The 26,500-nt window shown below is 41.4% G+C and overlaps 2 protein-coding genes across 22 annotated transcripts in view; one reads left to right on the top strand and one right to left on the bottom strand.

The window, feature by feature from the left end:
- Positions 1–26,500, top strand: part of LOC124188063 (tubulin monoglutamylase TTLL4-like) — a 193,458-nt gene that overhangs the window by 21,642 nt on the left and 145,316 nt on the right. For 18 of the 21 annotated variants that reach the window (XM_046580363.1, XM_046580373.1, XM_046580371.1 and 15 more), the window contains one exon: positions 22,812–22,858. The exons of the other annotated variants lie outside the window; for them this stretch is intronic. The gene's annotated coding sequence lies outside the window, so the exon portion shown is untranslated. The remainder of the gene's footprint in view (positions 1–22,811; positions 22,859–26,500) is intronic. 21 annotated transcript variants of the gene reach the window in all.
- LOC124188086 (enhancer of split malpha protein-like) lies at positions 15,250–16,731 on the bottom strand. Its single transcript, XM_046580439.1, has one exon. The coding sequence runs from the start codon at positions 16,548–16,550 to the stop codon at positions 16,041–16,043; it is 510 nt and encodes a 169-aa protein (XP_046436395.1). The 5' UTR covers positions 16,551–16,731; the 3' UTR covers positions 15,250–16,040.

The raw sequence follows: 26,500 nt of genomic DNA, 5'->3' as shown, positions 1-26,500 counted from the left end.
GTGTTACGTCGAGTATTTTGTTCGCTGTGTGTGTTAGTTGTACGCACATGTATGGATACATTCGAGGCTCGTGGCTGAATTTAGAACAGCACAAGGAATCCATTCATTAGATCGTACGTTCGTTCGTTAATTAGTTCGTTTTTCAAATGCAAAAACGAGACACATAAGATCCACTCTTTTAAACAACTTCCAGGAAGTGGGCTGGGTGTTTTCGTTACGAAAAACGAAAACTAAACGCGACACCATGTCGTATGTCCTCAAAGAAAACGACTTTTCAACGAAGACAGGAGGCAGTTGGATATTTCTTCAGGGTCTATCTACTTGGAAATCACCGAATAATCTCAATCAACGAAACTTTAACCGTGGTAAAGGATTTCATGACTTACACTGATTCCCAAGTGATTTGCAATGTTGAAAGATGACTAAACTTGCAGAGTCGTTCGACTTCTCGTTGCTGATTTACGAGTGATTTACAATGTTGGATTTAGCTTGGTCTCTATTGATTTCAATCCTATTCCAATTCTCACTGATTTTCAGTGATTTTTGACTAATTTTTCGAGTAAATATTGGCTAGATTTTGTTCGGAAAACCGGGAACAGTCAGGAAATTTCGTTCATCGGGAAAAGTAAGAGAAAATTCATGGAATTATGACGGACCATACTTGAAAAACCTTTTCTAACCCTAGTCACTTATATGAGGTCCAGCTGATCAAGGAACCGATTTTAACGCACAATTTCAAAATCAGCGTGCTTGAATCAAAGTTGTTTGTGCAAGTAAAATGAAGAACGATCGAAACAACTTTGAGGGCTCAGAGGCCGCGAGTTGGCTCGGATCTTGTTAACCTCGTGTAAGTAAAATGGAAGTTTCCGCAGGTGTATGAGACTCGGATTAATAAATCGTTTTAAAACTTTAACGATGCTTTACTAAATTCAGTTAACCCAACTTTCGGAAATGTTCTAGTTCAATTTCTAATGATTCGTATAAAACGAAGCGATACTTCGTGTTTTTAGATCCAAATTTGTATATTCAAGGTGTAGAACTTCTGAAACCTTTGGTCGCAAAATCTCTCCAACATTACCTAACAAATTTTTAACAGGGAACAAGCCGGGGAATTTTATTTCAACAAAATTGTCGCCACCCGCCATCGTCCTGTCATTTCACCCTTCAAGGTTAAGTTGAATTCTTCAGACCGTGACCCTCGATGCCTCTCTCAAATTAATCCCTCTCGATGAAGGGCACAGCATCGCCGCAGGCTGCAGGCGACACGGCGGTAACGGTAGCACATATTACAGAGCACGGGTCTGTCCTGGTGGTAACAGAAGCTGGTAGCGCCCCTTTGCCTCCGGTAACAGGACCCCATACGGGTGCGCCTTTCGTGGGCCCTTCTTCTCCTCATCCTTTTTCTTCTCTCAGTCCTAATGTATATAATACCGCTGCCAGTGCGTTCCCACACGCTTCTCTCTCTATCTTCTTCTTTTTTTTTTATTATCTGCCTCGCTTGGAACCAATTCTCCATGAGAATTCACCCCTATGCGCTGCTGCACGCGCAAACACCCTTCAAAATCTGCAGAAATTACAACTAAGCACCTCGAAGACTCCCCTTGGCTTAAGCGGAGCTTGCAATTCACGAGTTTCAGAGACGAAGGTTGTCGTTACGGGTTTCTTAACTCGATGGGTCAAAAACCTTCGCCAAATTATAACCAGCACGAGTCCATTTGGTTTCTAAATATCACAAGTTTTCACGGAGCTCGTGCAATCCTTAGCGATTACGATTACCAAACGACGAGTTGGGTGCCAAGGTGAATGAAGAAAGTTTTCTTCTTCGACACCATTTTTTGCCGGCATCGGTACCGAACAATTCCTCCTTCCGCAATTATGATGAAACGTTCCTTGTGTTCGGATAAAATTTATGTATATATTGGAAGTGGGCCATTCCATTGAATCAAATGAATATTGTATACAGGTCAGATGAATTTCTTTTCTCAATAATTTTCCACCATTGTTGCATGTACTCGCGGACATTGGACTGCTTCCTTTTTTTCTTCTTCTCGCCGTACACGCGGAGCAAACGTAATTACTGTGATCTGAAAAGTCTGGAATCCGTTTCGGACTCGACACCTTGCAGAGTCGATCACCGACACTTCGTGTTCTCTGATTGCACCTCAGCCACGCTTACCAATTCCTGAAACAAGATAATACGACTTATAACGGGGCACCGTGCAATAATGTGTACCTCGTTGTTAAAATGCTTACCTGCGACCGTAAAACTCTGTTTACGATAGTTTCTAACATCGTTGTCAGGTAGAAAAACCCTCGCAGTTTACCGCTGGGCGTATAGAATGTCGAGCAATTACAGCGGAAAGAGTTCCGTTTTCATTCGTGGGTTAATCCGTTCCAATTATGGCCGAGGAAAAATTCCGCTAAGTGGTTTTACAGGCTTGTCGAGTTTTGGGTTACAAGTTGTGTGTGTCAACAGGGCATGGTTTTGCATGGCTTTTAATGGTCTGCGGCTTGAGCTATGCGCTTGTAACCACCGATGATTCGTCATCGTTCGAACGCGCACAAGGTGCGGGTTTAGAACGCATGGCGAGCATTTCGCCAAATGCTGATATCATTCGGTTGTTGTGACGAATTTTTCATTTCCCATCAACGCCTCGAAACTTTGCTTTATTACCCTACCATAAACCGGATTCTGGAGAGGGTAAAAAGAAGGATGGGTACAAGGAGAATGACTCATTTTCGACCTTTGAAAGGAAGTCACTCAATATTATGGCCAAGCTGTAACATTAAATGATTCGATGACTCATTGTACTTGGGTTATTTTTCGAACCAATTGGCCCAATGCCCGATGTATTGCAATTTCAAACATGGGCAAAATAAAATAACGAATGACGAATTGTTCGAAATCTTGGATGTTCGAAAGTGTCACACTGACTAGAATGACCACTAACCAGTGACACTCGAGTATCAAGATTTCGAACGATTCGTCTTTCGTTATTTCATCATCCCGTTTTTGAAATTTCCATACATCGACCATTCTAAATATCGATGGTTTCTAGTTTCGCCCCCCCCCCCCCCCCCCCCTCCCCATTTGTTACGGATTTTTTTACCGGACACCGTGAAATCACGTATGAAAAACAACAGAAACGTGAATGCCCGATAATTACACCCATGCCCCACCCATTCGCGCACCGAGATCGCAGAACAACGAGGGTCCCGACGAGCAACAGGTTGCTCCACGTAGACGTCTCGATGCCCCTAAGCGTTCGCACATCCTTGTTCGAGGGGGGCGTTTTACGGTTGCATGCGCGATTCGCACCCTCCTTCCATCCCCTCGCCCGACCCGTTTTCTTCCCCCTACCGCAAGCTCATTAGTTAGTTAGGTGATGCGCGCGTAGCGCGTACGGGCTCGTCGTCATCGACGCGAGCGAGGAAGAAGAAGATGGTCGAGGCGGCGGGGCGAGGGGGTTGCAGCTGGGCCCATTTTTCGGCGGTGGGCCTTTTCGTGGGGGGATTCGGCCGGCATCTATATAGCCGCCTCCCCCCCACGGGCCCTCCAAGAATCGTGAGAGACTCGGGCAGATGGCTCGGCATCGCGCGTCGTCCCGCACACGCTTACTGCCTGCCTGTGCCTCCTTTGCTTCCCTCGTACCTCGTACGTGTGGCGCACTCGCGAGCAACCGGGCCCGACACGCGTGTGCGTGCACCGGCGTGTCTCAGTCATTCCGGTGCGGTGTATAAGAGAGGAGGGCCCAGTGAATCCGTTCCTCTCACAACAGAGCGGGTATATAGGATCCGGGCCCAAGAAACCTCATCGACAAAAAAGTTTCCCACGCGGACTCCTTGCCGAGGGATGGATCTCTTTCTCTCCCCCAATCTCACTCTTTCTCTCTCTCTCTCTCTCCCTCTCTCCCTACATCCTTACACGATCATCTATATATTACTAGACGTTACGTGTTTGTGTATATATACATACGTCGAGATGAAGTTTATCAAGAGCGAACCCCTCGCACCGATTGAATTATATCGTTGCAGTTTTTCTCTTGCATTTGTTTATACGCCTATCTATAATAATCCGGATTCGGCAGATGATGGGGGACGATTACTTACGTTCCTGTTCGAAGCATGTAGACAAACACGCTTCGTGATTTCTTCGCTCATACACTGAGAGAAATTTTTGGTTACGGCTACCGCACAGTCCTTAATTGTTTTCATTTTGTATCACAAACGAAAAATATAGTTCTAGGTAGAAAATGAAAATTAATTTTCTAGCTGTTACTGGAAAGTCTATAGTATCCGTTACTATTCTTTCTCATTACGATCACTGTTGCTGTATTTTCTTGCAATCGTTGCGAAAATTTAATGCTCGATAAATTGACGTTAAAGCCTTGTTTAACTAAAAAAGTAGAGAAAACCTCAGAAACTGATTTTGCGTTGCAATAACCAAAAAAGGATCGACGATAGCGCAAAATGGTTGGGCGTAGCTCGTTTTTCGTAATTCCAACAATATGCAAACAGTTTTTTTAACGATGTCTGTTTAACTGAATTCTCTTCTAGCTACCATGCCAAATGAAATTTTTCTCAGTGTACGTATACTTCCGCAATGCGTTGAACGATATTTCCTATACGTATACATCAGAATTTTGTATAATCGCATAACGTGTATAAAAAACGCGTAGTTTAAAATCCGACGCGTGGAAGGTACGATTGCGATGTTTTTTTATTCTTTCTTCCACTCCAATTTGAATATAAAATCGATTTCTGCACCCCTTCCAATCGAGCTAAAAATCTGAAATAATTCACACACTGTGTTTTCTTTTTTTTCTCGTCATTGTCCATCGATTCCAGGGGTGAGTTGCATAGGATTGAAATTAACGACCACCCTACTGTCTATGTATACATACACGCATGATATACACATATTCATTACGAGCAGGCGTCGCGTCGACTCAATTCGATCTGCACGTGTTGGATACACGGGCAGATTCTCGGCTACACGTGGTCGTGGTTCGTAGTTTCAGGGGCCGGTGGGGGGTGGGGGGGCGTTTCACCCCAGGGCCCCCGGGCAGTTTTCGTCGGCGGTGGCATCGCGTCCCCGGCTGGTGCTTGTAAGGTGGTTAAAAGCTCGCCCCGCAAGCTCGACTGTGGGAATCTAGGACATGTGCATCGCGATGCGCGCCGCGTGGTCTGCACGAGTTTCGACTTAGTTTAGGGTTCGTTGCGGGGAGAGAGAGAGAGAGAGAAAGAGAGAGAAATCCCCTCTCGGTAGTCGAGAAAGGGCGAGCCACGTCTTTATTTTTCGGCCCCATGGGAATGTCATGGTCGGCATGTGCAACGCGCGTCGCGACGAACTCGTGTACACACGATGCACGAGTTACGGCCGGTGGAAAAAGGAGATCGGAATTAGGGGTGATGATTGCTTGGGTTGCACGTGACGAAGAAACGAGTAATCGTCACGAGTTTATTTTACCGCCTTGTGGTTTAAACCTTATTTTTGCGGACTTTGCACGCGAGGATAAGACTGAAAACTTATCTGTATGTTCTGTTTGGAAGTAACTGCTTTCTATCAGTTTCCAACTGAAGAACCCGCTGCGTGTAGTTGATGAGAATAATAAAAATGAAATATTTGCGGATGGATATCTTTTTCATACAATTTCGAAAAGACCCTACGAGGAGTCGAGGTTTTTCGGATGAACGTGAGAGATACGAGTAAAATAAAAGTTTCGATTTCGAACGAAACAGTCTTAACAATTGTTACAATCAAATATATACGTATATTTTCATTTTTTGACTAACATGGGAAGTTTTTCGTCGAAAAAAAGAAACACTCCTCTTTTCATACACAGTGTATAAATTAGGTACTCGAGTATTGAGAAAAAAAATTCGCTCGCATTGTTTCATTTCAGTTGAAAAACGATATATCTAGTTGTAAAAGTGACGAGCTGGAATTGAATTTCATAAAATCAGGAATTTTGTTTTCGCTGTTATTAACGGTTAGGTTTGCTTGTGTTTTTTGTTTCTTTTTTTTTTGATAACTTTTAAAAATAATTTGACGAGACGCTTCCGCCCAGGAGGGGGAGGGGGTGGGGGGGCAAAACTGTCGGTTCGGTCATTTGAGACGAAATATATGTTGCGGCAAGGCGCTACGACGAGGCTTTACCCTTTCACGCGGCACATTTGATATAACGCATCGGTGAATCTCTGCCTCGACTCGACTTGCGGGGTAAAAGCTGCTGATGTAAAACCTGCGACTTCCGGTCCAGCCTCGTCGCTGAGGTGGGTAATTAACGGGATGTGCACCGGACCGTGAACGACGCACTCCGAAGGTGAGAGAGCGAGAGAGAGAGAGAGAGAAAGAGCGTTGAGTAGGCGAAGATTAGAGTGTATTATATATAGGTATGCATATTTATATATGCTGTATATATATATATATTGACGAATATTGAAGAAAAAACGTTGAGAAGAAGATGCGTGTAGCAGACAAAGCTAAACAATTTGAGGAGACTTGAAAATTTTAACGAGTGAAGAATAAAAATAATGAAAGAATCGTGAAAAACGAAGCCATTTCCCATCAACTCTGTGATAAGAAATTGAAGTTATTCTCAGTGCAACGCTGCTGATGCAGCAACGCGGATGTTCGCTTGTTAGAAGCGAAGCCCTCGAGGCCCTTTAGCGATCGACTCTTCGAGTCTCCTCCTTCATCCCCTTCTTTCCCCCTTTCGGTTTCTGTATCCCACTATCCGGTGTCCATTCACTCGATTATCCGCGCCTCGCTTCACGCAGGATGCTGGACGATGTTCGCCTTGCTCCCCGTTCTACTTATGGGTAACCATGAACGCGCATAACCGACTCGCCCCAACACGGATCGTTGAGACTTGACGCGTGTCGAAGAGGGATGATAAAAAAAAATAATTATTGTTTAATACAGGATACCGGATGCGTCGTGTTCGTTTATTTTACTTGTATTTTTCCTCCTTTTCACACATATTTTTTTTACACGTTGCAAAACGGTTCGCGCCTATTCTCATCCGCAGTCTAAGGCTATTCCATGGATTCGTGTGAATTAGGGGGTAAAATTCAAATATTGTGCACCGAGTTTCGAGGATGAATTATTTCTGGCTTCTTTGTTTTTTCTTATTTTCTTGCATATTTTGTTTTTTTTTCTTTCTTCGTTCAGATTTTGCCTCCATCCTCCGTCTCTTTCTCTCTCCTTCTCCCTTTTTCCTATTTGCGTAACCTATGAAAATAGCTCGACAAGAGAAAAATAAATAAACGAATAAATAAATAACAGTGACAAAAGTTAGACGCAAATCAAAGTCGCAATGCTGTGATAGGCTGACGGTTAATTATCGTAACTTTACACTCGACCTCGTTGAAAGAGAAAATTAATGTATAAAATATCGCTGAAGGTGCGGGAATGATGATAAGAAAAAAAAACTTTCATTCCACGTACTAAGATCGAATCCCTTCGGGATCCGATGAATTAGAAATGATATGCCCCAGTCAGCGTGTACTTCGCGTATATTAAGAAGCCTGACATCACCAGTCACTTACTAGTTACGTATACGGACAGAGTCATTAATCATTTGTCTATCTGGATGCGATGTAATCGGAAACTGTTATAATTACAAGTCAATGTCGGGCCGCATTATTATATACCTATATTTGGATCTAGGCTTATACGTCACGGTTGTTACACATTGTATAATCGATCGTGATTAGAAACGAAAATTTCGAGAATTTTCGGCTTGAATTTTGAAGCGTGTGGATAAATTTCTGTGGTTATAATTGGTTAATTTGTTCACCGATACGTGGATGAATATCGAAATTTCGGGGAAACGATTTCGATCAATCGATTGCAACTGGAGAAATAAAATGATGAAAATTCACGGTTAATTGGTTAATCGGACCGATATATGTATTCTCGAATTCTAACTGTAATTTTGAAATTATGCAACGGAAGTTGAATGTTCTTTTTGAATGATTAGAGTAATCTCACGTATAAGATTCTGTGCTTCAATTTGCAAACACAGAATACAAGGTGAAGAAAATGCAGTGAAGATGATAATTTGATGTGAAAATTATTATTAAAAAATGCAATCCTTCTACACGATCAAAGCATTTGTCAGTTGAAAATTAGCCTGAATAATATCCGCAATTGTAAAAAAAGTTGCATGATTTAACAGTCGATCACCACGCGTTGCGAATCGATCTCCAATTTCTATTCTTCCATCATACATTCTTGCAGAATGAAACGTGTGACGCGTAAACAGGTTTTCGATAAAGGCAATTAAAATCATTAACAATGTTTGGAAGAGCATGTATAAAATCGTTAAAACCAAACTGTAAGAAACAAGATACGACTTTTGATCTTTCCTCTGGCTGACCAAGTTTTAAAATATAAAAGCGGGGAAAGTAAGCCGGAAGCTATAGAATATCATGCAGAAAATTGAGGGTTAATGTGTAATCGAAGGGAGGGAAGGTATACCTTATACCCTTACCGTGAACACACGCACGCACGGTCCATTATGCCGAGGAGTGCCGAGGCTGAATCAAAAAAAAAAAAATAAGAAGACGAGAAAAGGAGATGAGGAGAAAGATGAATATATAGGAGGGAGAAAAAAATGCGTGACACGTTCTGCCCACGTTCCTCGCATCGGCTCTCGCACGCTCGGGACACGCGCATAACATTATAATATCGACGATGGCCTGAAAGGAGCGTAAGGGAAGAAGAAGGACGAAGGTGGGAGGGGGGGAAGGAAGAAGACGTACTACGTCGACCGAGGTGCGTCAAGACCGCAGGGACCCATCTGCCCGAGATTCTCACGCGGGACTCGATGCGACGCCTGCATCTGTCTCGAGTTCCCACGCGCGAGTAGAAAAATGAAGAGAGCGAAGAGAGAGGAGAAGAGACCTCCTCGAGGCACGAGGGAAACGTTTGTACAAATCTTGTCTCGCACCTTCCTCCACCTCCACCTCCCGAACCTTTATCAACAGGCACCTAAACCACTCGCGACTCAAGTTCTCGTGACAAGACCGTGACACCTTTTTTTTTTTTTGGGGGGGGGGGGGGGGGGGAGGGGGGTGAATCATCGCGAGAGTGCAAAATTGCAACGCGACGAAACTTTTTTTCTTTTTTTTTTTTTTGGTGTTGGAATTTGTAACTCGAAAGTTGATTCGAACGTATTTAAGTAGCGTTTGGATGTATAATTGCACTGTGAAAAATTTCATTTGTTACAGTAACATTCCGGTGATACGTAATTTTCAATTTTATGTATAAAAGTGTATCATTGTTATTAGCATAATTCGTGCAATATTGGACCTATTCTAAACTGCACCGAAGACAATTGAACCCTGTCTACGTTGATGAAAATTGTAAAATGTATTTTCCATTCTTTGGGGAAATAAAAAGTATGACTAACAGTGAGAGATCTTACCGTTTACGTAAATAGTAGGGAGATAACGAAGCGTATCGTAAATTACATCAAATCAAGGCTATTTATGTAAGCTCGATGTTCACCACGGAGTCCTTCCTCATCTTCCATGACACCCAACAGTCTGTTAGTAGAAGAGCGTAAAAGCCAGGCACGTTCTTTCGCGTGTTGTTTTTTCTTTTTCTCTTCTTTCCGCCTGAATGGTCGTCCATGGCCAATGATTGTTGTTGCAATTACGCGGGTTAATTGCTCCGTGCTTACAACCAGTTGTATTATACACTTCGTTGGAATTTGCACATGCCGTTTAAACACACACTGTGAACCAGTCAGCTCTTCACGCGTGCGTCAGATCGCCTGACGAGTTTGCTGGATATTATGGCTACGGCTGGTAGCTGATTGTTCGAGGTTCTTGCCAACGACTTCCGGTACCGGTGTCAATAATCCGTTTTTACGTACAATGAGTACAAAAATTTCATTCGTTACAGTAACTAGAAAAATTGAGTAAAACAGGTATCGTTAAAAAAACTGTTTGAATATTGTTGGAATTAGGAAAAACGAGGTACGCCTAACTATTTTGCGCTATCGTCGATCCTTTTTTGGTTATTGTAACGCAAAATCAGTTTCTGAGGTTTGTTCTACTTTTTTAGTTAAACAAGGCTTTAACGTATATCACGTTGTATATATACGTAGAAAGGAACGGAATTATTCTGTACCCGCAAAACGCGACCGCAAGAACCAGACTTATGCTGCTGCACACAAGAGTACGTCTATAAGCTTATCGGTGTTCTTTATATCGTATGTATACACAGACCTTCGATCGCTCGAGAAAGTCGATCTGTGATTTCAGTCGTTGAATTTACCGGTTCATCGAAGTTTACGCTCGCATTCTCTTTTATATGCTGTTATTTCGAGTAACTTGACTTTTCATTTCAAACGCATGTCGATCGATCACATGTAACGATGTAACAATATGGTGACAGTTTCTAGCTAGATCGTTCATATTTTGTAAGAATTTTGCAAATTTGAGATTATTTTAAATGCGAGTCATTGATATGCGGACGGATTATTAAACGAAATGAAAAATCAAACCGCAATTGATTCATATTTTAGACACAGAATCCCTAGAAAAGGATTTACACTTTACGAATTCATTGGTTTAACAGTTGCCGATAGATTAGAAATCGATTGAGGTAAACTAATACCGTTGAAAATCGCCGTCAACTAATTAAAAAATACTCAAAGCAAGCGTTGGAAGCTATTGGAAATCAAGCGATTCACTGACAAGTCAATATAATTACCCGGCAACATGAAAATCAACAGGAATCACTGAAGTGAATTGAAATTATTCATCAGATTTCCAAGCGAATGGCTCCTCGAATCCTTAATTTTAAGACCAAGGAGCTATTCGCTTCGAAATTGAGCGTACAATTATATTTAATTGATATTGACTTTGAGGTGATTTCTGTTGACTTCCATACCTTGTCATGCGATGTTTAATGATTACCCGGCGTTAGAAATCCCCCAGTCAAGAAATCATTGTACAAACCAACGGAAATCACTCGGTAAGCTGTAAAATGATGAAAATTTTTGACGAATTGAAACACCATCTCGTATCTACAGAACAATTTCTAACAATTTCTTATTTCTTCCGTAATATCAAACGCTCGCTCCGCGATTTCTCGATCGCCAATCGCGCGACTATTCGAGCGCTTCGCCGCAACGCTTTACGCAAATTTCATCCGTTTCGTATCGATTTCTCATCGTTTCAAACAACGCTCGATCAATTCGCGTTCCCATGATCGATTCGCGATTCACGATCTCGACCCTCGAGATCGCCGCTTCCTCGATCCAGGAGGAGGAGAAGGGTGGAACGAGATGATCACCGGTTTTGACGGCGACTGTACCGGCCTAGGGTCACGCCGCGCGCGCGCTCGGCACGAGCAGGACGCGCGAGCACGCCAGCAATCCGCTTTGCGCGTACCTACACCGGGAGTCGCGCGAGGCGAATGCCGATCGCTCGCCGGTTTGTATTGGCCCACGCGCGTCGCTCGCGTCCGAGTGTGCGTAGAGAGAAGTAATCGGGCGCGTTGCTGCGCCCGGGGGATGCGAGCGACTTCTCTCGCTCACTCTCTGCTCTCGCCGGGCGAGTGTGTGCGCGCGTTTCTTTTTGTTGTACCTACTTATCTTTTCCCCTCGTTCTCTCACTCGCTCGCTCGCTCGCTCGCGTTCGATCTCTTTTTCTTGTACTCGGCGGCGCGCGCGCTCGCGCCCAAGTGCGATCGGGGCCGTGGGAACGGACGTCGTTGTAGCGATTCGACGCTACCGGCGCGCGATCGACGTCGACGTCGTCGCCGCGACGGCCTCGCGTCGGCTGGCTCGTGCAGGGCATCGCAGACTACCGCTGGAAAATAAACGACAGAGAGAAAGAGAGAGAGAGAGAGAGAGTGTCGAGAAATAAATACATACCTACCGGCTCCACGGCGCGTTCTTACAGCCTACACATCCGTGTTTTACCTCTGCGTATCATAATATGGTTTTTTATTTATTTATTTATTTATTTTTTTGTCGTTTTTGTTTTGTATATAATCACCGGTACAACGACGCGCGATACAAGCCGGAATTCGAACTGAAATATGAATTATTTTCACTTGACGTGAGGCTGTGAACAAATGAAAATTGGTACGGTTCACTTCCTGTTTTTACAGTTCACGGAGAGGAAAATATTCTTCACGCGTCGTTGTGTAGGATCGAAACATTCGTTGGTGGATTTGATTTACCCAGATATAAAATTTTTACCATTTTTAGGCTCAAGATAATATTTGGACAATAAGTTGGAAAAGAAACATGTTGCATGTTACGTATAATTATTCGAAAAATTAATAATGCTGAAAGCATTTTTAGTTCATTGTTAATATAAATATAGTGGAGCGATTACATCTTTGAAACGCGTATTTTATTTAAATGAAAATTCACCATCTCCTGCAATGTTTTATACCCTGATTCGGATATTTGCCATCGCACGATTGTGAAGCGTTTCCAACAATCGCCTGTGGATTCTTTTTTACAACGTATTCTTTGTTAATTTCACACGAATCTGTTTTTTTGATAATCTAAAGAGTCCGTGCAGGTGAGGTTACGAAGTTTCATATTTCATTTCAACATCGATAACTCTGTCCATCATCCACGTCATTTTAAATTTTTTCACTCACAATCAGCTGTTGTCAGATCCATTTTACGCCGCATTTTGCGTCGACTTTTTTTTTTTTTTTTTTGTCAATACACGTCAGTCTTTCTCTTATAACATTTCGCTGGTCACTTATTCGGATCACGTTCCATTTTAACAGACCAGATCGATCTCGAGGTAATTGGCTGAACGGGTAATTTCAGTGGTAACGAATGTAATGCTCAATATAAGTAAATGCCGGGCTCGATTTCGAAATCGCGAGTACCCATTTGCATATATTCGTTAATCCATCGCACCTCGCCGATCGGCCGCGGGTGACACAAAATTCGAACAAGTTATACAAGCTTGCATCGGACTCTCTGCCCTCCTCTTCCCACTTACACGGTTCGATAAAAAGTAACGAGCTTGTCCCGATATCTCTCGGTTACAAAACAAATAAAAAATGAATAAACGAGCATGAAGTTAAAAAAGTGCACATAAACTTCAAATACGACGAAAAGAAATTTCGTTGATATTTTTTATCCGTAGGCAATTTATCACAAATTTCATCAATTTTCTCACGACGTTGAATTAATTAATTCCGGATTCACAGATTGTCGGTACGTATTAATTCAATGGTGATTCAATTCATTGAAAATAAGAAACGAGAACGAAAAATCGTGCTTACTGATAAAATTTTCTAGAGGAACTGATAATAATCATAATAGTACTAATAGTAGCTGTAATAATAAATTATGGGTTCCTTAGGCTCCTGTTTTTTATGTATCGAAAACATGCGGGAATTAGAAAGTCGTGACAGAAGTTGAGGCACTTTTCGTCGTGCAGGCGTGCAATCGGGGTTGCATATTTTTCAGGCTCTAGATTTCATCCCTCTGGTGGATAAGTCGAGAACTTTCGCCTTGTACCTCCGCCCGGATCCTTAAAACGCGGGAAAATTCTCGTCAAGCATTCGTCGTGTAAAAAATAATTTCAAACGTACGACAAATTAGATTAAACGTCTTCCAAGTTTTTAAGATATATATATTAAAAGTAGAAACGATTTTTTGAAGCGCGTTTTTAAAAGAAAATCTTACAGATATACGTATAATTTATTTTGAAAAATGATGAAACGAGTGAAATTTTTCAATTGTGTGTTGGAAATTTGGTGATGTAAAATTATTAATCGTGAAAGAATCAGGTGATATGTATATTTTATGACTTGTCAATTTTCAAATTGAATAAAGAATAACGTTGAATAACTTTATGCGATTTTGCGCGTTTCAATTGTCTGTATAACAAGCTAAGCGACAGTATTAAAACCCATGGTGGAAAATTCACCCCTTGAATATTCACTCCCTAAAAGAATACGATCTGCAGTCTGTGTTATTTCATTTAAACGGATGCTGCAGCAGCTCGGGGTTGCAAACGCATTCAATGCATTATACGGGCAAATGCATGACCAATAATCTATGAACCACACTCTTCCAGTGCTTCCAGTTGTCCATTGTCACGTATCTCCTGCGTTATTTTGCCAGTTGGGGTACACAATTCTTCCTGCATTTTTTTCCCTTCCTCTCAACCCCGTCCACCCTCCCCCAAATCACGCGCATTCAATCCTCTTCATCGCGTAAAAGCACATGTGCTCTTGTCCCACATACCATTCCCAGATCCCCATATGTGATCCACATGTCCGAAGGTCACCGTCGGCCGCACACAGTTTGCTTGTTTTCCCTTTTCCCTTTTCCCTTTTCCCCCGGACACCGTAGCAGCGGCGTTTTTCTCCACCCTGCATAATTTCAGCTCTCAAGTGCAATTATCTCGAACCTTGAAAGGACGAGTTAATTGGCACCGATTTACATACTTTATTTTTACAATTCATTGAAACTTGGTTCATGATTGATCGGTGTATTACAATAATCATACGCCTATTAATAACCCGTAACCAGTGCAGTGATCGGTTATTCTATATATTTTTCATATTTTCGAGGCTTGAAAGTTTCGAAAATTATACGTAATGAGAAAAAATTTCCGATGGTTTCATCATAGATAGAAGCGAAGAAACGAGGCAGACTCTGGAATCTGGACTAGGTATACTTTAGCCGGTGGATTTTGACGCTGAAATTTTTCAAGACCCTTCGGACCTAAAAACCTTGAGCAAATATACGAGCGAGGGGCTGAAAGGATCTCGAGGTTTTCTTCTATTCTTTATCGTTTCTACTCTTCGACCGGTTCCACATTGTGAAAGAATCCTCGCAACGACCGAAGATTATTTGTAAAATATGGTCAGCCTAGGCTAGTCACTTAACTATTTTAAAAACCTCGGGGGGAATAAATTTTTCTTCAAAATTGCAGGTGAACTGCACTGTTGGAATTTTTTTTATAAATAGTGATATACGAATGATTGATTAAGTGATTTTTAGATCACTAACTAGTCAATTGAATTTAATTATCTCTTTAATTATAAATATACTTTTGAAATTATAATCTATAATCAATTTCTAATGGCAATTTATATTCAAAGGAAATTGGGTATATGTTATAAAAAAGATACTTGGATGGTAAATAAATAAGTAGAAAAATAATATTTTTTGAGAAAATAATAGTATAATTTATTTTTATTTTTTTCACTTGTGGTTGTAATACGATAAAATTGGAAGACGATATGATTTGATATAATATAATCTTAATATTTACATTTAATTATAAAATGTGGCGACTGAATGGTCGATCAATCGAATTATTCCTTCTACAGGATTTTAAAGCCGATATCACAATATGCGTGTGTGTGTGTGTGTGTGTGTGTGTGTGTGTGTGCGTGTGTGCATGTTACAATATTACAACAATGATGAAACTTAAAGTTAAATAATTCTAACTCTAAAAGTCACGTGTTTAGGTACGAATATCACAGGTGCGAATGAAATTGTCGTCATGCAGAAACAAGATTATACAAAAAATAATCGCACTAATCGCATGAAAGGAATATTTTAACCGTATACGTGTGTTGTACCATGAAAACTGAAAAAAAAAAAAAATATATATTCATATTTTGAAGGAATTTGTATATCACAAATCTCGACAGTTGTTTTGCAAAACATGCTGTACGAGATCGTGCCCAATAATCGAATCCCGCAAAATGGTTCTCCTCTCTTTCAATTGAGCAAATATCAGATAGACATACAAGTAACAAGTAACTCGAATACGAACAGTAATCGTAACAATAATCGTTTAAACTACTAATCACAGTTTGAAATAATTATCTTACGTCTAAATAAAGTCTTTCTCTTTCTCTCTCTCTCTCGTTTTTACTCTTCTCTCTTCTTTCTTCCCGCATCCCGGTTGCACCTCGTTTTTAATCAATGTCGAGGCCAGGACGAGTCTCCTTTTTTAGCTTTCCGCGAAACTGGAACTTGAACCGGAGCTTAAACCCATGGAACCCATCGCACTTAGGCGACCTGCATCTCGGGCTGCTGGTTCTGGGAGAAGGCTCGTTCCTTGTAGCAGAGGTCACTGTCGGCGAGGGAGATCGTCGTCCAGTAGAAGTCGCCGGCGTGGGTGTGGGCGAAGTGAACGGGAACGTAACACTGTCCGGGAACCACGGGAACGACGGTCATCTGACCATCGAGGCAAACGGTGATGGCTGCTCCCTCCTCGGCCTCTTCCAGGCCGGCTAGAAGTCGCTGTTCCAGGGCCTCGTTGGCATTGTTCTGGTTGTCGACCTCCTCGGTGAAGACCTCCACCTGAGGCTGAGCCCTCTGCTGTCCCTTGAGCGATTTGGCGCTCTTCTTACCGCCTCCGGACTTCTTGAGCAGTCTCAAAAGCGGCTTCAGGATCTTCTTTACTCGTCGAGCACTTGAGGTCTGCTTATTGCTGGTCGACAACTTGATGTTGTACAGATTGTCGTTCAGCTCGTTATCGCACTCGAACACGTGGCTGTTGATCGTTGTTGCCGCCATTTTCTTTGTCGTCGTTGTTGTTGTTTTTATATATATATGTATATATATACTCTCGCACACCGTGTCTCTATATACCGTCACACTTCAGAGCGTTTACTACTGTGTACGTAAAGTTGCGATGTCGTTTTAATTCGCAGCGCGTTTGTTTTTTTTCTGTTATACCGAATTTTCGGAGCTAGTCTCGTCTCGTCTGAGGCTTGTCAGCGAATGTGCTCTGGTCCAGCCACCCCGCCGGTTATATAGAGCCCTGTGACGTCACGGGGTAGCTGGTGGGGGAGGCAGGTGCGCCTTGGCTGTGGGAACTCTCCGTGTTCCGAGCTTCCCAGGGTCCACGTCGACCATCTGCCGTCGTCCTCGGCTCCCCCCGCGTTCTTCGCTCAAGTCCACCCCGGCAGAGACTCGCCACCCCGTTCGCCCCACCCCCGACTAAATCAGGAGAAAATTCACCCGGGAGCTGATGGCTTACCCGAAGATGGTCGAGGAAGATCCCTTGCTGCGAGTCTCGACACGCTTTCGCCCTACGGCCGAAAAAAGAGACCTGTCGAAACAGGTCGAGGGCTGGACTTTCTTTGGGGTGTTTTCTCGATCCGATTCGAGGGGACGCTCCTTCGACCGTTGGAAATTACATTGCGAATTGACTTTACGCGTGTTCTTTGAAACCAAGAAGAATCGTTCGATGTTAGTGGAAATCACAGTGGAAATCACCGACAATCGCTTGGAATCAAATGGCGCAAGTCGTTCAGCGATCGATAAATGGTCTTAATCGATGCTGAGTAGTTTACATGGAATTCTACCTTGTCAAGTGCTTGCGTTCACTCTTCCAGTTTAACGAGTGATTTCCAACGGTTCGTCACGAGTCCCTGTGATTCTGTCCAATCCGTGAAGATCAATGGAAATGACTTGGTACAATCACTCGGATGTCAACGTTACCGATGAATCCAAGTGATCGACTTGATCCCCAAGTGAATTCCCGCTCGGTTCAGTTCCGCGTTGTTTTCTTCAAGCCCCATGCTTGACCGCCTTTTATATTCCGTGAAGTTGCCAGTACTCGGATCACTTTGGCAGACCCGAGCAGACTTGTCGCTCTCTGCATCATCAGAGAAGAGCTCTTCGAGAATAATTAATCTCGGTCATGCGCTCGGGTGGTTTGCGCCTCAGGTCCAACCTCTCGTAATTAGCCTCCAGAGATATTTTAGTTCTTTTCACTCCCTGTTCCAGTAAGGTTCAGGCAGGTCAGGGACCACTTCGCTGTGCAAGAGGAGTAGAAGGAGGAGGAGGAGGATGAGGAGGAGGAGGAGAAGCCCTCTTCCTTCGCTTTGGCCGAGGGTCAAACCGACCTTTCTCCATCTACCGATGCCCACAATTTTTATCTTCGAAACTTTCCATGTTTAACATAAGGCGCCATTTATGGCCACTGTACCATTCATACTCTTTTATAAAAGTTCCGCTCTCCTCAATTCCAACTCTGATCTCTTCAATTACTCAATTCATGCCTCAGATAGGACTTTGAGCAAGTTTTGGACGGAAATTTTAATATTCGGCACACTTTATTGTTCGAAAATTACTATTTTTGCGAATTGCTCGGTACGTTATGCACTGCCGCTTAGTTTTCGATACTCTTTTCTTCGCCGCGCCGCGACGCCGAGGATCGTAAAAACGGTCGACAGTTTTTTTTCACCCAGCGGTAATTATCTTTTTATTGAAATTATCCCACGTCACGGCCGCGTCCCCAACCCGACCGACTCCTGCGGGGAAAAAAAAAAACAGTTTTTAAGAACCTGTCCAAGCCTCCGAGGTTTGCCCGAGGTTAGTTTTAGGTTGGGTTTTACGAACGCTTGCGATCTCAAGGATCGATTATTTCTTCACCACTGAGATTCAAGCGGTTGTCATTTTAACGCCGATCGATACGGTTTTCAACGATTTATTTAATTTTATACTTGATATTAAAACGTGAAAAACGTTTCAAATTACCAGACACTCGGTCCTTGAAACGTAACGTCGTTGCAAAATTAAAAAGCAGGTGTAACGAGGGATATTTTTTCACGTCCGGATGTTCTTCGATTGTCATACATTGGTTGGGAATTATTTATTAACATGTGTTCGAAGATCGTTAAAACCGATAGTGAGAAACGATAATAATATTCTCTTCGACGTCGTATTTAGTATAACATATCGATCGATGAGATCATATATTCTTGATTTGAAAGTTGAAAATTTATCGAACTGTTTTACGGTTCGGTAAACACGTTTATTTATCACGCGTGATCAAGTTTCTGATTGACACTCCCACGGCTTGTTATTTGTACAGTTGGTACACGTGGCTCAAGTCGTGGTCGAGAAATTGAATCGTCGAAAGATGCGAGCATATCGAAAAGGATTTAATCTGTCTTACTCAACGTCCGAAATATTGCAGAATCGAATTTGTGATACTGCAAAAAGAAAAAGTAATCGGCTTCCGAATCCTCGAGCTGCCGTGTTTGTCCGTCTGAACTGCATTAAAATGCGCTACGAGAAGTAATCCGGAATATAAATTTGGGCCCGGCTGACCGGCCCGTAAATATTTACAAGCGGTGCATATCCTGCGCAGGGTGCGTTTTGGCATGACCGTGCACGGGTTTGCGGGAACCTGTCGGCTCGCATTATGCTGGGGGTCCGTGGGCCCGCAAAAGGTTCGGGCCCCTGCACTCAGGTAAATCACCCTGCCAGCCTTCGGGCACCGGTTTTTCGTTCACTTCATAAACTGCACCGCCTAGGTGCAGTAACAGGTGAATTTGCACTTCTCCCCACAGCTGCGGGTTCGCAAATTTCAATTCAACGATCCTGGTGAGTTCGAAATCAATTCCTACTGCTTATTTTGTCACGAGGTAGTAGTCGTGTTCGTCAAATTAATTGATACTCGTAGGCTTTGCGATGATTGTTATTAAACCGCTAGAAACTAATGCTTTGACATATCAACCTTTCATTTCAAATCATTTTAAGTTCGTTGAACATTAATACAAATCGGACTCGTTCGGTTTCTTTCCAAGACGGCCAATTTTTATTTATTTTTTTTCCTCTTTTGATAGGAAAGTTTTTTGTTTTGTTTTTGTTTTTTCTTTTACGAATTCACTGAAACAGATCTCGTTGCTTTTTCTTTATCTTTATGGATAATTTTTCAGAGAATAAACACTCATCGACACAGATCTGCTAAAAAAAGAAAAGGAGTCTCGGTCGGATTTTGGAAAATAACTTTTTTCATTTTTCCCGGAAATTCGCGAGCACATGTCTCTTTGTCGCCTCGTCTTGCAGGGAACAAAGCCGTTATTCTTAACTGGGTCAGTACAGCTTTGGTTTCCAGTAACCTGGATAAAATTACGTTTGAAATCGTAGCTGCCCGGGTATTAGATGTCCCGATTCATAAAACATTTACGGGCACCTGACTGCCTCGAATTTCGCATGCCTTTTTTCGCGTTCCAAAGTTGTTATAAATTGTAGACGAATAAATGTGTGAGAGAAAAGAGAAACATGTGAAAACGAACGAAAGTTAAGAGTATGCAATACAAACCTAATTGCCGCAATGCATGGAATTGTTTTCGATCAATATTTACTCGGGATTGCATTCTTATAGTATTTTTAAGTTCAATGTCTCAGGAGAACTCCAATTACCGATCAGTTTTTATACCATCTGATTTGATCGTCGTTACGTCGAATTTCGGTGAAACGGAACGAATCAAGATGAGGAAGAAAATGTGGAGATCGATGCGAATGGGACTGGAGTGAAATCTGTGATCGGTAATTCGAACTCCGTTACGGCTCAACCCTTGACGAAAACTAGAGAGGCCCCTTATTGCCTTTGCTTTTCTCCTCGATTCCTCGGGCGAAGGCGACAGGTACAAAACCGAAAAAGAAGTCCCGGGATGACGTCACCGGCAGGTGCACTTTCGAGTTGGTCCCGGGCTCGCCCGATTCTCTCGCTCCTCGTATCTCTCTTCCTCGCGTAATGACCGATCCGGAGATCGAGAGATACGCTGCGCGGGTTAACCGTCCCCCTCCCTCCTCGATTCGGGCCCGGAGATTTGGTTACGCGCCGTTAAGGATGCATGGGACGTACAGTCGGGGCAAAAAGTGTTGAAACCGGAACGTGGCGAAGCAATGGTTCGAGGATGTTGACTGCGAGATCTCAAACAATTTTAAATGATTCAAATTTCGAAGATGTTCAGCGATTTCGAACAATTTTTATCGTTATTTATACCGATTTCAACCGATCTTCAACCGGTCCCTCACGAATCGCTTCACGTATAGTTTGATTTGCGATTCAGACCAATTGCTATCATTATTTCAACCGATTTCAACCGATTTCAACCGATTTTTAACCGATCTTTCACGAACAGCTTCACATATAGTTTGATTTGCGATTTCGACCAATTTTTCATCGTTATTTCAGTCCATTTCAACCGATTTTTAACCGATCTCTTAGAAATCGCAGAAGTGAATAGAGCCCCTTGAATTATTTAATGAAAAAATAGTAAAGTAACGTAATTTCATTGATGTTGTTAAAAATAACAAGGTTAGAAGTAACACTCGAAATTCAGTAAACAGAAATCGATTTCACGAATCAAAATTACTTTTCTTCAATCAGCTTCAATCAGCTTCAATTTGACCTGCAGTTTCACTCACGTTTTTTGGATCTTTATTTTCTCATGTTTTTACATCTTGTTTCAACGGATTTTCGATCAGACTGTACGTTCTTCTCATAGAAATTCGACGTCCTTGCATTATAGACGATGCACGCGTATCAGCGATCAAGCCGAGTATCGAGATCGGTTCAAGTCACCCGTGTTCGTCACGATAATTAATCGTGAAAAGCGACCTGCACGTGAGTTTCGAGTGTACAAACATGATCTTGGAAAACCTCCACGCAATAAAATCGCCCAAAATCGGCGGAGGAGTTACACTTGCGACGATTTGTTTTTTTGTTTTTTTCTCTTATGTCGGTCCCCCGTTTGATTACCGGTTCCGCTGGCTTAGCAAAAAAAAAGGAACAGTGATAATTCTTATTCCAAAGCGTATAATATTATCCCTTGGGCGAGATTCGGAATGATGCGATGCGCGATGCGTGTTCTTTTCTTTCCACTGCACGCGCGTAGGATAATAAAAGTGCGCGCGAAGCCCCGGGCGAAAAATAGGATCTCGACTACCGAATTCTCGACTCCTCGTTTTTCATTTTCTATTTTTTTTTTGTTTTTTTTTTTGTTTTCTTACATGCTACAACTTCTTCTCGATTTTTACCTCCAACCGTTTCGGTCGAGTATATATATCCGGATAAAGATCTACGTGATTTGAATTTCATCTTCACATCTCGCGTCTCGGTTTTCTATTTTCCCTCTTTTAATTCCGCTTTTTCTATCTCTGTCTCTTTCTCTCTCTCTCTCTCTCTCTGCTTATCGCGTCTGTTTCTCCCGCTCGATTTTACTTCCCTCTTCTATTTTTCCCCCTTTAGCTTTGGATTATACGCAGCCACACGCACACGCACACACAACCACAAAAAGGGTTAATTTACCGCTATGGCTGGTTTCATCATACACGTACACACAGGTGCCTTTTTCTGCTTATTAAATATTTTTTACACCACCTTTTGGTCTTAATTATTTTCATCACCGTTCTTCGTGTTCGGCTGTATAATTTGATCGGAAATTACACTTCTGTCATTATCATTCTTGCTCGCGTTGTACATATCACTCGCCTATTTATATACGTATATACATATATATATATATATATATATGTTTTTTTTTTTTATCACCGTTCATTCATTCATTCATTCATTCATTCATTCGTTTGAAAGGTCGTTTATTCATTCTCTTTCATCGTCGACATAATCTGTAATATCCTGTACTACTTGCAACACGCATGTTTCCTTTTCTCATGTACTCATTACTCATTATATCAGCTTTCTGCACCGATCGTTGTACGTATGATGAAAGTAATAAGCGAATCAGGTTATTACACTAATTAATTATCCTTCTCTGGCTTTGCCATGCTTGGAATATATACGTGTTACAATGTCGTCTCGATTTTCTTTTGCAATGCCGCATGATTGATGGATATACGTTCATATTCGTTGATAAATGGAAAATTCTCATTTTCTCATCTTTCTCGTTGATATTTCATTGCTCAATTTTACAATTATAACACGCACTGCATCTCGCTTATTATTCTTACTTCACCTTCTTTTACCTTCTCCTTTTTCTGTTTCTAAATTCCGTTTTATTTTCGTTTTAGGTGAGTGCAGTGTTGAGACGATAAGTCTGTTCCCATCACTTATCAAGGTAAGAAAAATTTTATTTTCAATACATGCGTTGAACAACACGCGTTGTATGATTTTCTGGGGTCGATCAGGCAATAAGAACTGGGATAACGTTTGGAGGAAAGCGGGACAAGTTGATGAAAAATGCTTGAATGGTTATAATTTAGAAAGTTCGTCTTACATGTCAACAAACATAAATAAAAATAGACATCAGATGGAGATGATAAGATTATTAAAAAAACATTTTAAAAGATAAACATTTATAAGCGACAGCAATAAATTCATTTGAATTCACATTTGTCTCTCTCTCTAATCTCGATTCTATTAACTTGGATGCTATAAACACTTGATTCGTATAAAAATTGTTCGTCAAGAAAAATTTATCAATATCATTGTACAAACTTCGATTCCGCATCGAATCAAAAGTCGTATTCTTTACAGTGCCAATATATGAGTATTAAAAATCAACTTTCCCCGCTTTTCTGAAAACCCAGACATACAAATTTTCATAGGAAAATAATATTTACGATATAAATACTGGGTAAAAAGCAGAAAAAAAGGTGGGTACAAAATCGCGCTCAGAATGTAGAAAAAAAAAAGAAAAAACAACTTCGATACGACTGATACGCAAAGAAAAAATCTGTTCGCCAAAATTTTGCATTACATAATTATTTTGATCGTTTAACACACGTGTCGTATAATTGTATAATCTAACCGAGAAAAAACGAGAAAAAAAAAAGAAATAACAACAAAAACCAACGACAAAAAAAAATAGAAAAAAGGAAATGTATGGGTTGTACAGAGTTTAGATCGTATCTGTATATTTTCGATTCTTCTCCCCGTCTTTTTTCGGGGTAAAAGTAACGTTTATCCGGGTAAATCCCGTGGGCGAAAAACCTTTACGCCCGATCTGGTTTGGCCTAGGTATCAAGACGTGGAAAAAATGTATGTATGTATACATGTATTCCTGTATATTTTACGGTAAACGAAATGCGTCGAGGTGCGGATAATAATGCACGTGCAGGGAGCGAAAAGGGTGAGCCTCAATGGTGGAAAAAAAAAAAAAAAAAAAAAAAAATGTGAAGGGAGAATGAGAGAGGAAGAGAAAGAGAGAGAGAAAGGAAAGGGAGAAAAAGAGAGAGAAGGAGAGACGGGAGAATCCTTTGAATACCGCAATAGCCGGGGGGGTTGAGGAGGATTATCGACGCAAAGGTCGCCTCCCACCCTTCCACCCTCGCTTTCACCGTGGCATAGAAATGTTGAAAAGGAGAGAGCCATCCGGGTTCGCCGATGCAAGGAGCCCGGACAATTCGTTGATCCTTTTAAGGGTTCCAACGTCTGTACACATCCATCCATAAATGCGGCAGCGGACCGAAAGGGATGCAATACATATTATTCAAAATCACGAAAATCTTGCCTGGAATTCTTTCTGCGACATAGGTGTATATAATTCCATACATGGTTTCTCTCTCCCTCATACATACATATGTGTGTGTGTGTGTGTCTGTGTTTGTGTGTAGAGGGACCATTCAAACGCCTAGATGCATATCTTACCGTCACCGTAGGGTTTGCACCGGGTTCCCTTTTTCCTTTACTTTTCCCTTTTGCTCTCCTGTTTTTCAACCCGCACAAAGATGGGCGCAGAGACGAATCGACCCTCGGACCTCCGATGAGGTTTTCGAAAAGGGTCAAGGATCCACAATGCGAAGAATCTTTCTCTATCTCTATCTCTCTCGCTCGCTCTCTCTTTTTCTCGCTATTTTTCATTCGTTGCATTTACACACATGCGCTTTACGCATCTACGCCTAAGCCTGCTACGCGGATAAATGTAGGTATGCACGTGTAAACCTGCAGTGTTCGCGAAAATTGAAACGACCGAAAAGAAAAAAAAAAAGAAAAAAAAAAAAAGAAAAAATCATCGTATAAATGAATCGTTGAACTTGAAACGCCGGTTGTTGCGACGAAAGGACGCATTCAATCCCGACGAATACGCCAAGAAAAAGTTTCCCCTTTTTCTTGGCCAAGGGTTGCGATGGTTGAAAGAGAAAAAAAAAAAAAAAAAACGTAAAAAGGTTGAGAAAAGACGGACATAATATTTGCTGGTTTTGTTTTTTTTTTTTTCTTTTTTTTTTTAACCCTAGATGGAATGTACATACATTATACGTGAAACTCGCAGTTACGGATTTTCAATTCACTGCATGTACTAATTTTGCAAGGTATATAAATTGCACACTTGCGCTGTACGCTTATAATAAATAAGTTAATTTACCGCGATTATATTGATTTTTTACAACTTAATAAACGTTATTTCGTTTCAATCGGAATCTATAAATCTTAGCACGAGGCGAAGAAATTTTATCATTAGAGTTTATAAAAAGTAGTAAATAATTTCTTTCAATCAATGACAGTGTAATATAGATTTTATAAAATTATTTCGTACAACTTTCACGCTTATATAAGTTATACAATCAATTTATTTCGCATTATATTGTATAAGATAATTTCAAACAACTATCAACACTCTCTTCAATTAATTGATGAAATTGTGGAAATCACTTTTTACACAGCACGGAAGTAATGAGATAATTGATAAATTATCTTCAATTTTATTCTTCGCTAGTAACAATTTTTTCTAACTTGAATAAAACCTTCAAGTTATTTCCTACGCATAAAATCAAAGAATCATTGTAATTACCGACCGTTTAAAAAATAATTGAGATTTCGATCGATAGATCTTATCGGCTTGAGATAACAATCGACCCACCTGCGTGAATTAATACGCACTTGACGTGGAGTATAAAACGCACGTGCATCGGTCTGATTCGTTTTGTGATCGGATTTTGGCCCCCGAACTATGAGGGATCCCTTCTCAACCCTTTCACAGGTGAATTTCACCGCTAAATCCGGTATATTTCATTGTGTGAACCTTCCGCTAGCCCCTTTTAACCCTTCTTTCAAAACCACCTTCAGCAGACGGAAAGGGGTTGCCGGCCTGCCGTTCAATGGGTCATCGGATCGAGAAACGGGCAAAAGCGCCGCACGATTGTAATCGTATATTCACTCGCAATTAGCGGAATAATCGTCGGAGACGTTCAATGCAAACGGAACGTTCTTACTGCGTTATTGCATTGAAGTGGCCGCAGTTAAGCGCCGATTTAGTTTCAGCCCTTGTTCGAATGCCGCTACTACTTCCGGATCCAATTATCAAACACACCCGGCACTATTCATTGGCTATTAATTCCTTGATCCTTGTTTTAGTCAAGTATCAATTCATCCGCCTTCGTTGCGGGTTTTTTTTTTTTTTTTTTTTATGTTTTTTTTACTTCGTACGTGAAAGGAGAGAAAAAGTGTGAAATTTTTTACCCTCTACAATCTGATACAACGAATTTTATGACGCTGAGAAAAACGCTGAACGATGTCAGGATTTTGTTGACGTATTAAATGGTGGGTGGAGAATTTAAAAAATTCATGATGTACGAAAGATTTGAGTGTATGTTGAAGAAAGCCGGAGGAAAAACAAATAAATCGATTACGAGGTAGGTATAAAGGTGGATTTTGGTTTTGGTAAATTAAATGAATGTTTTTTTTTTATACAATTTGTTATCATGAATTTAGCGGCGTTGAAAAAAAAAATTTTAGAATACGGTTAGAATTGTTTATCATA

This window comes from Neodiprion fabricii, chromosome 1 (genome assembly GCF_021155785.1).
Source record: "Neodiprion fabricii isolate iyNeoFabr1 chromosome 1, iyNeoFabr1.1, whole genome shotgun sequence".
NCBI classification, from domain to species: domain Eukaryota; kingdom Metazoa; phylum Arthropoda; class Insecta; order Hymenoptera; family Diprionidae; genus Neodiprion; species Neodiprion fabricii.
This window is presented reverse-complemented; position numbering and strand designations above follow the sequence as displayed.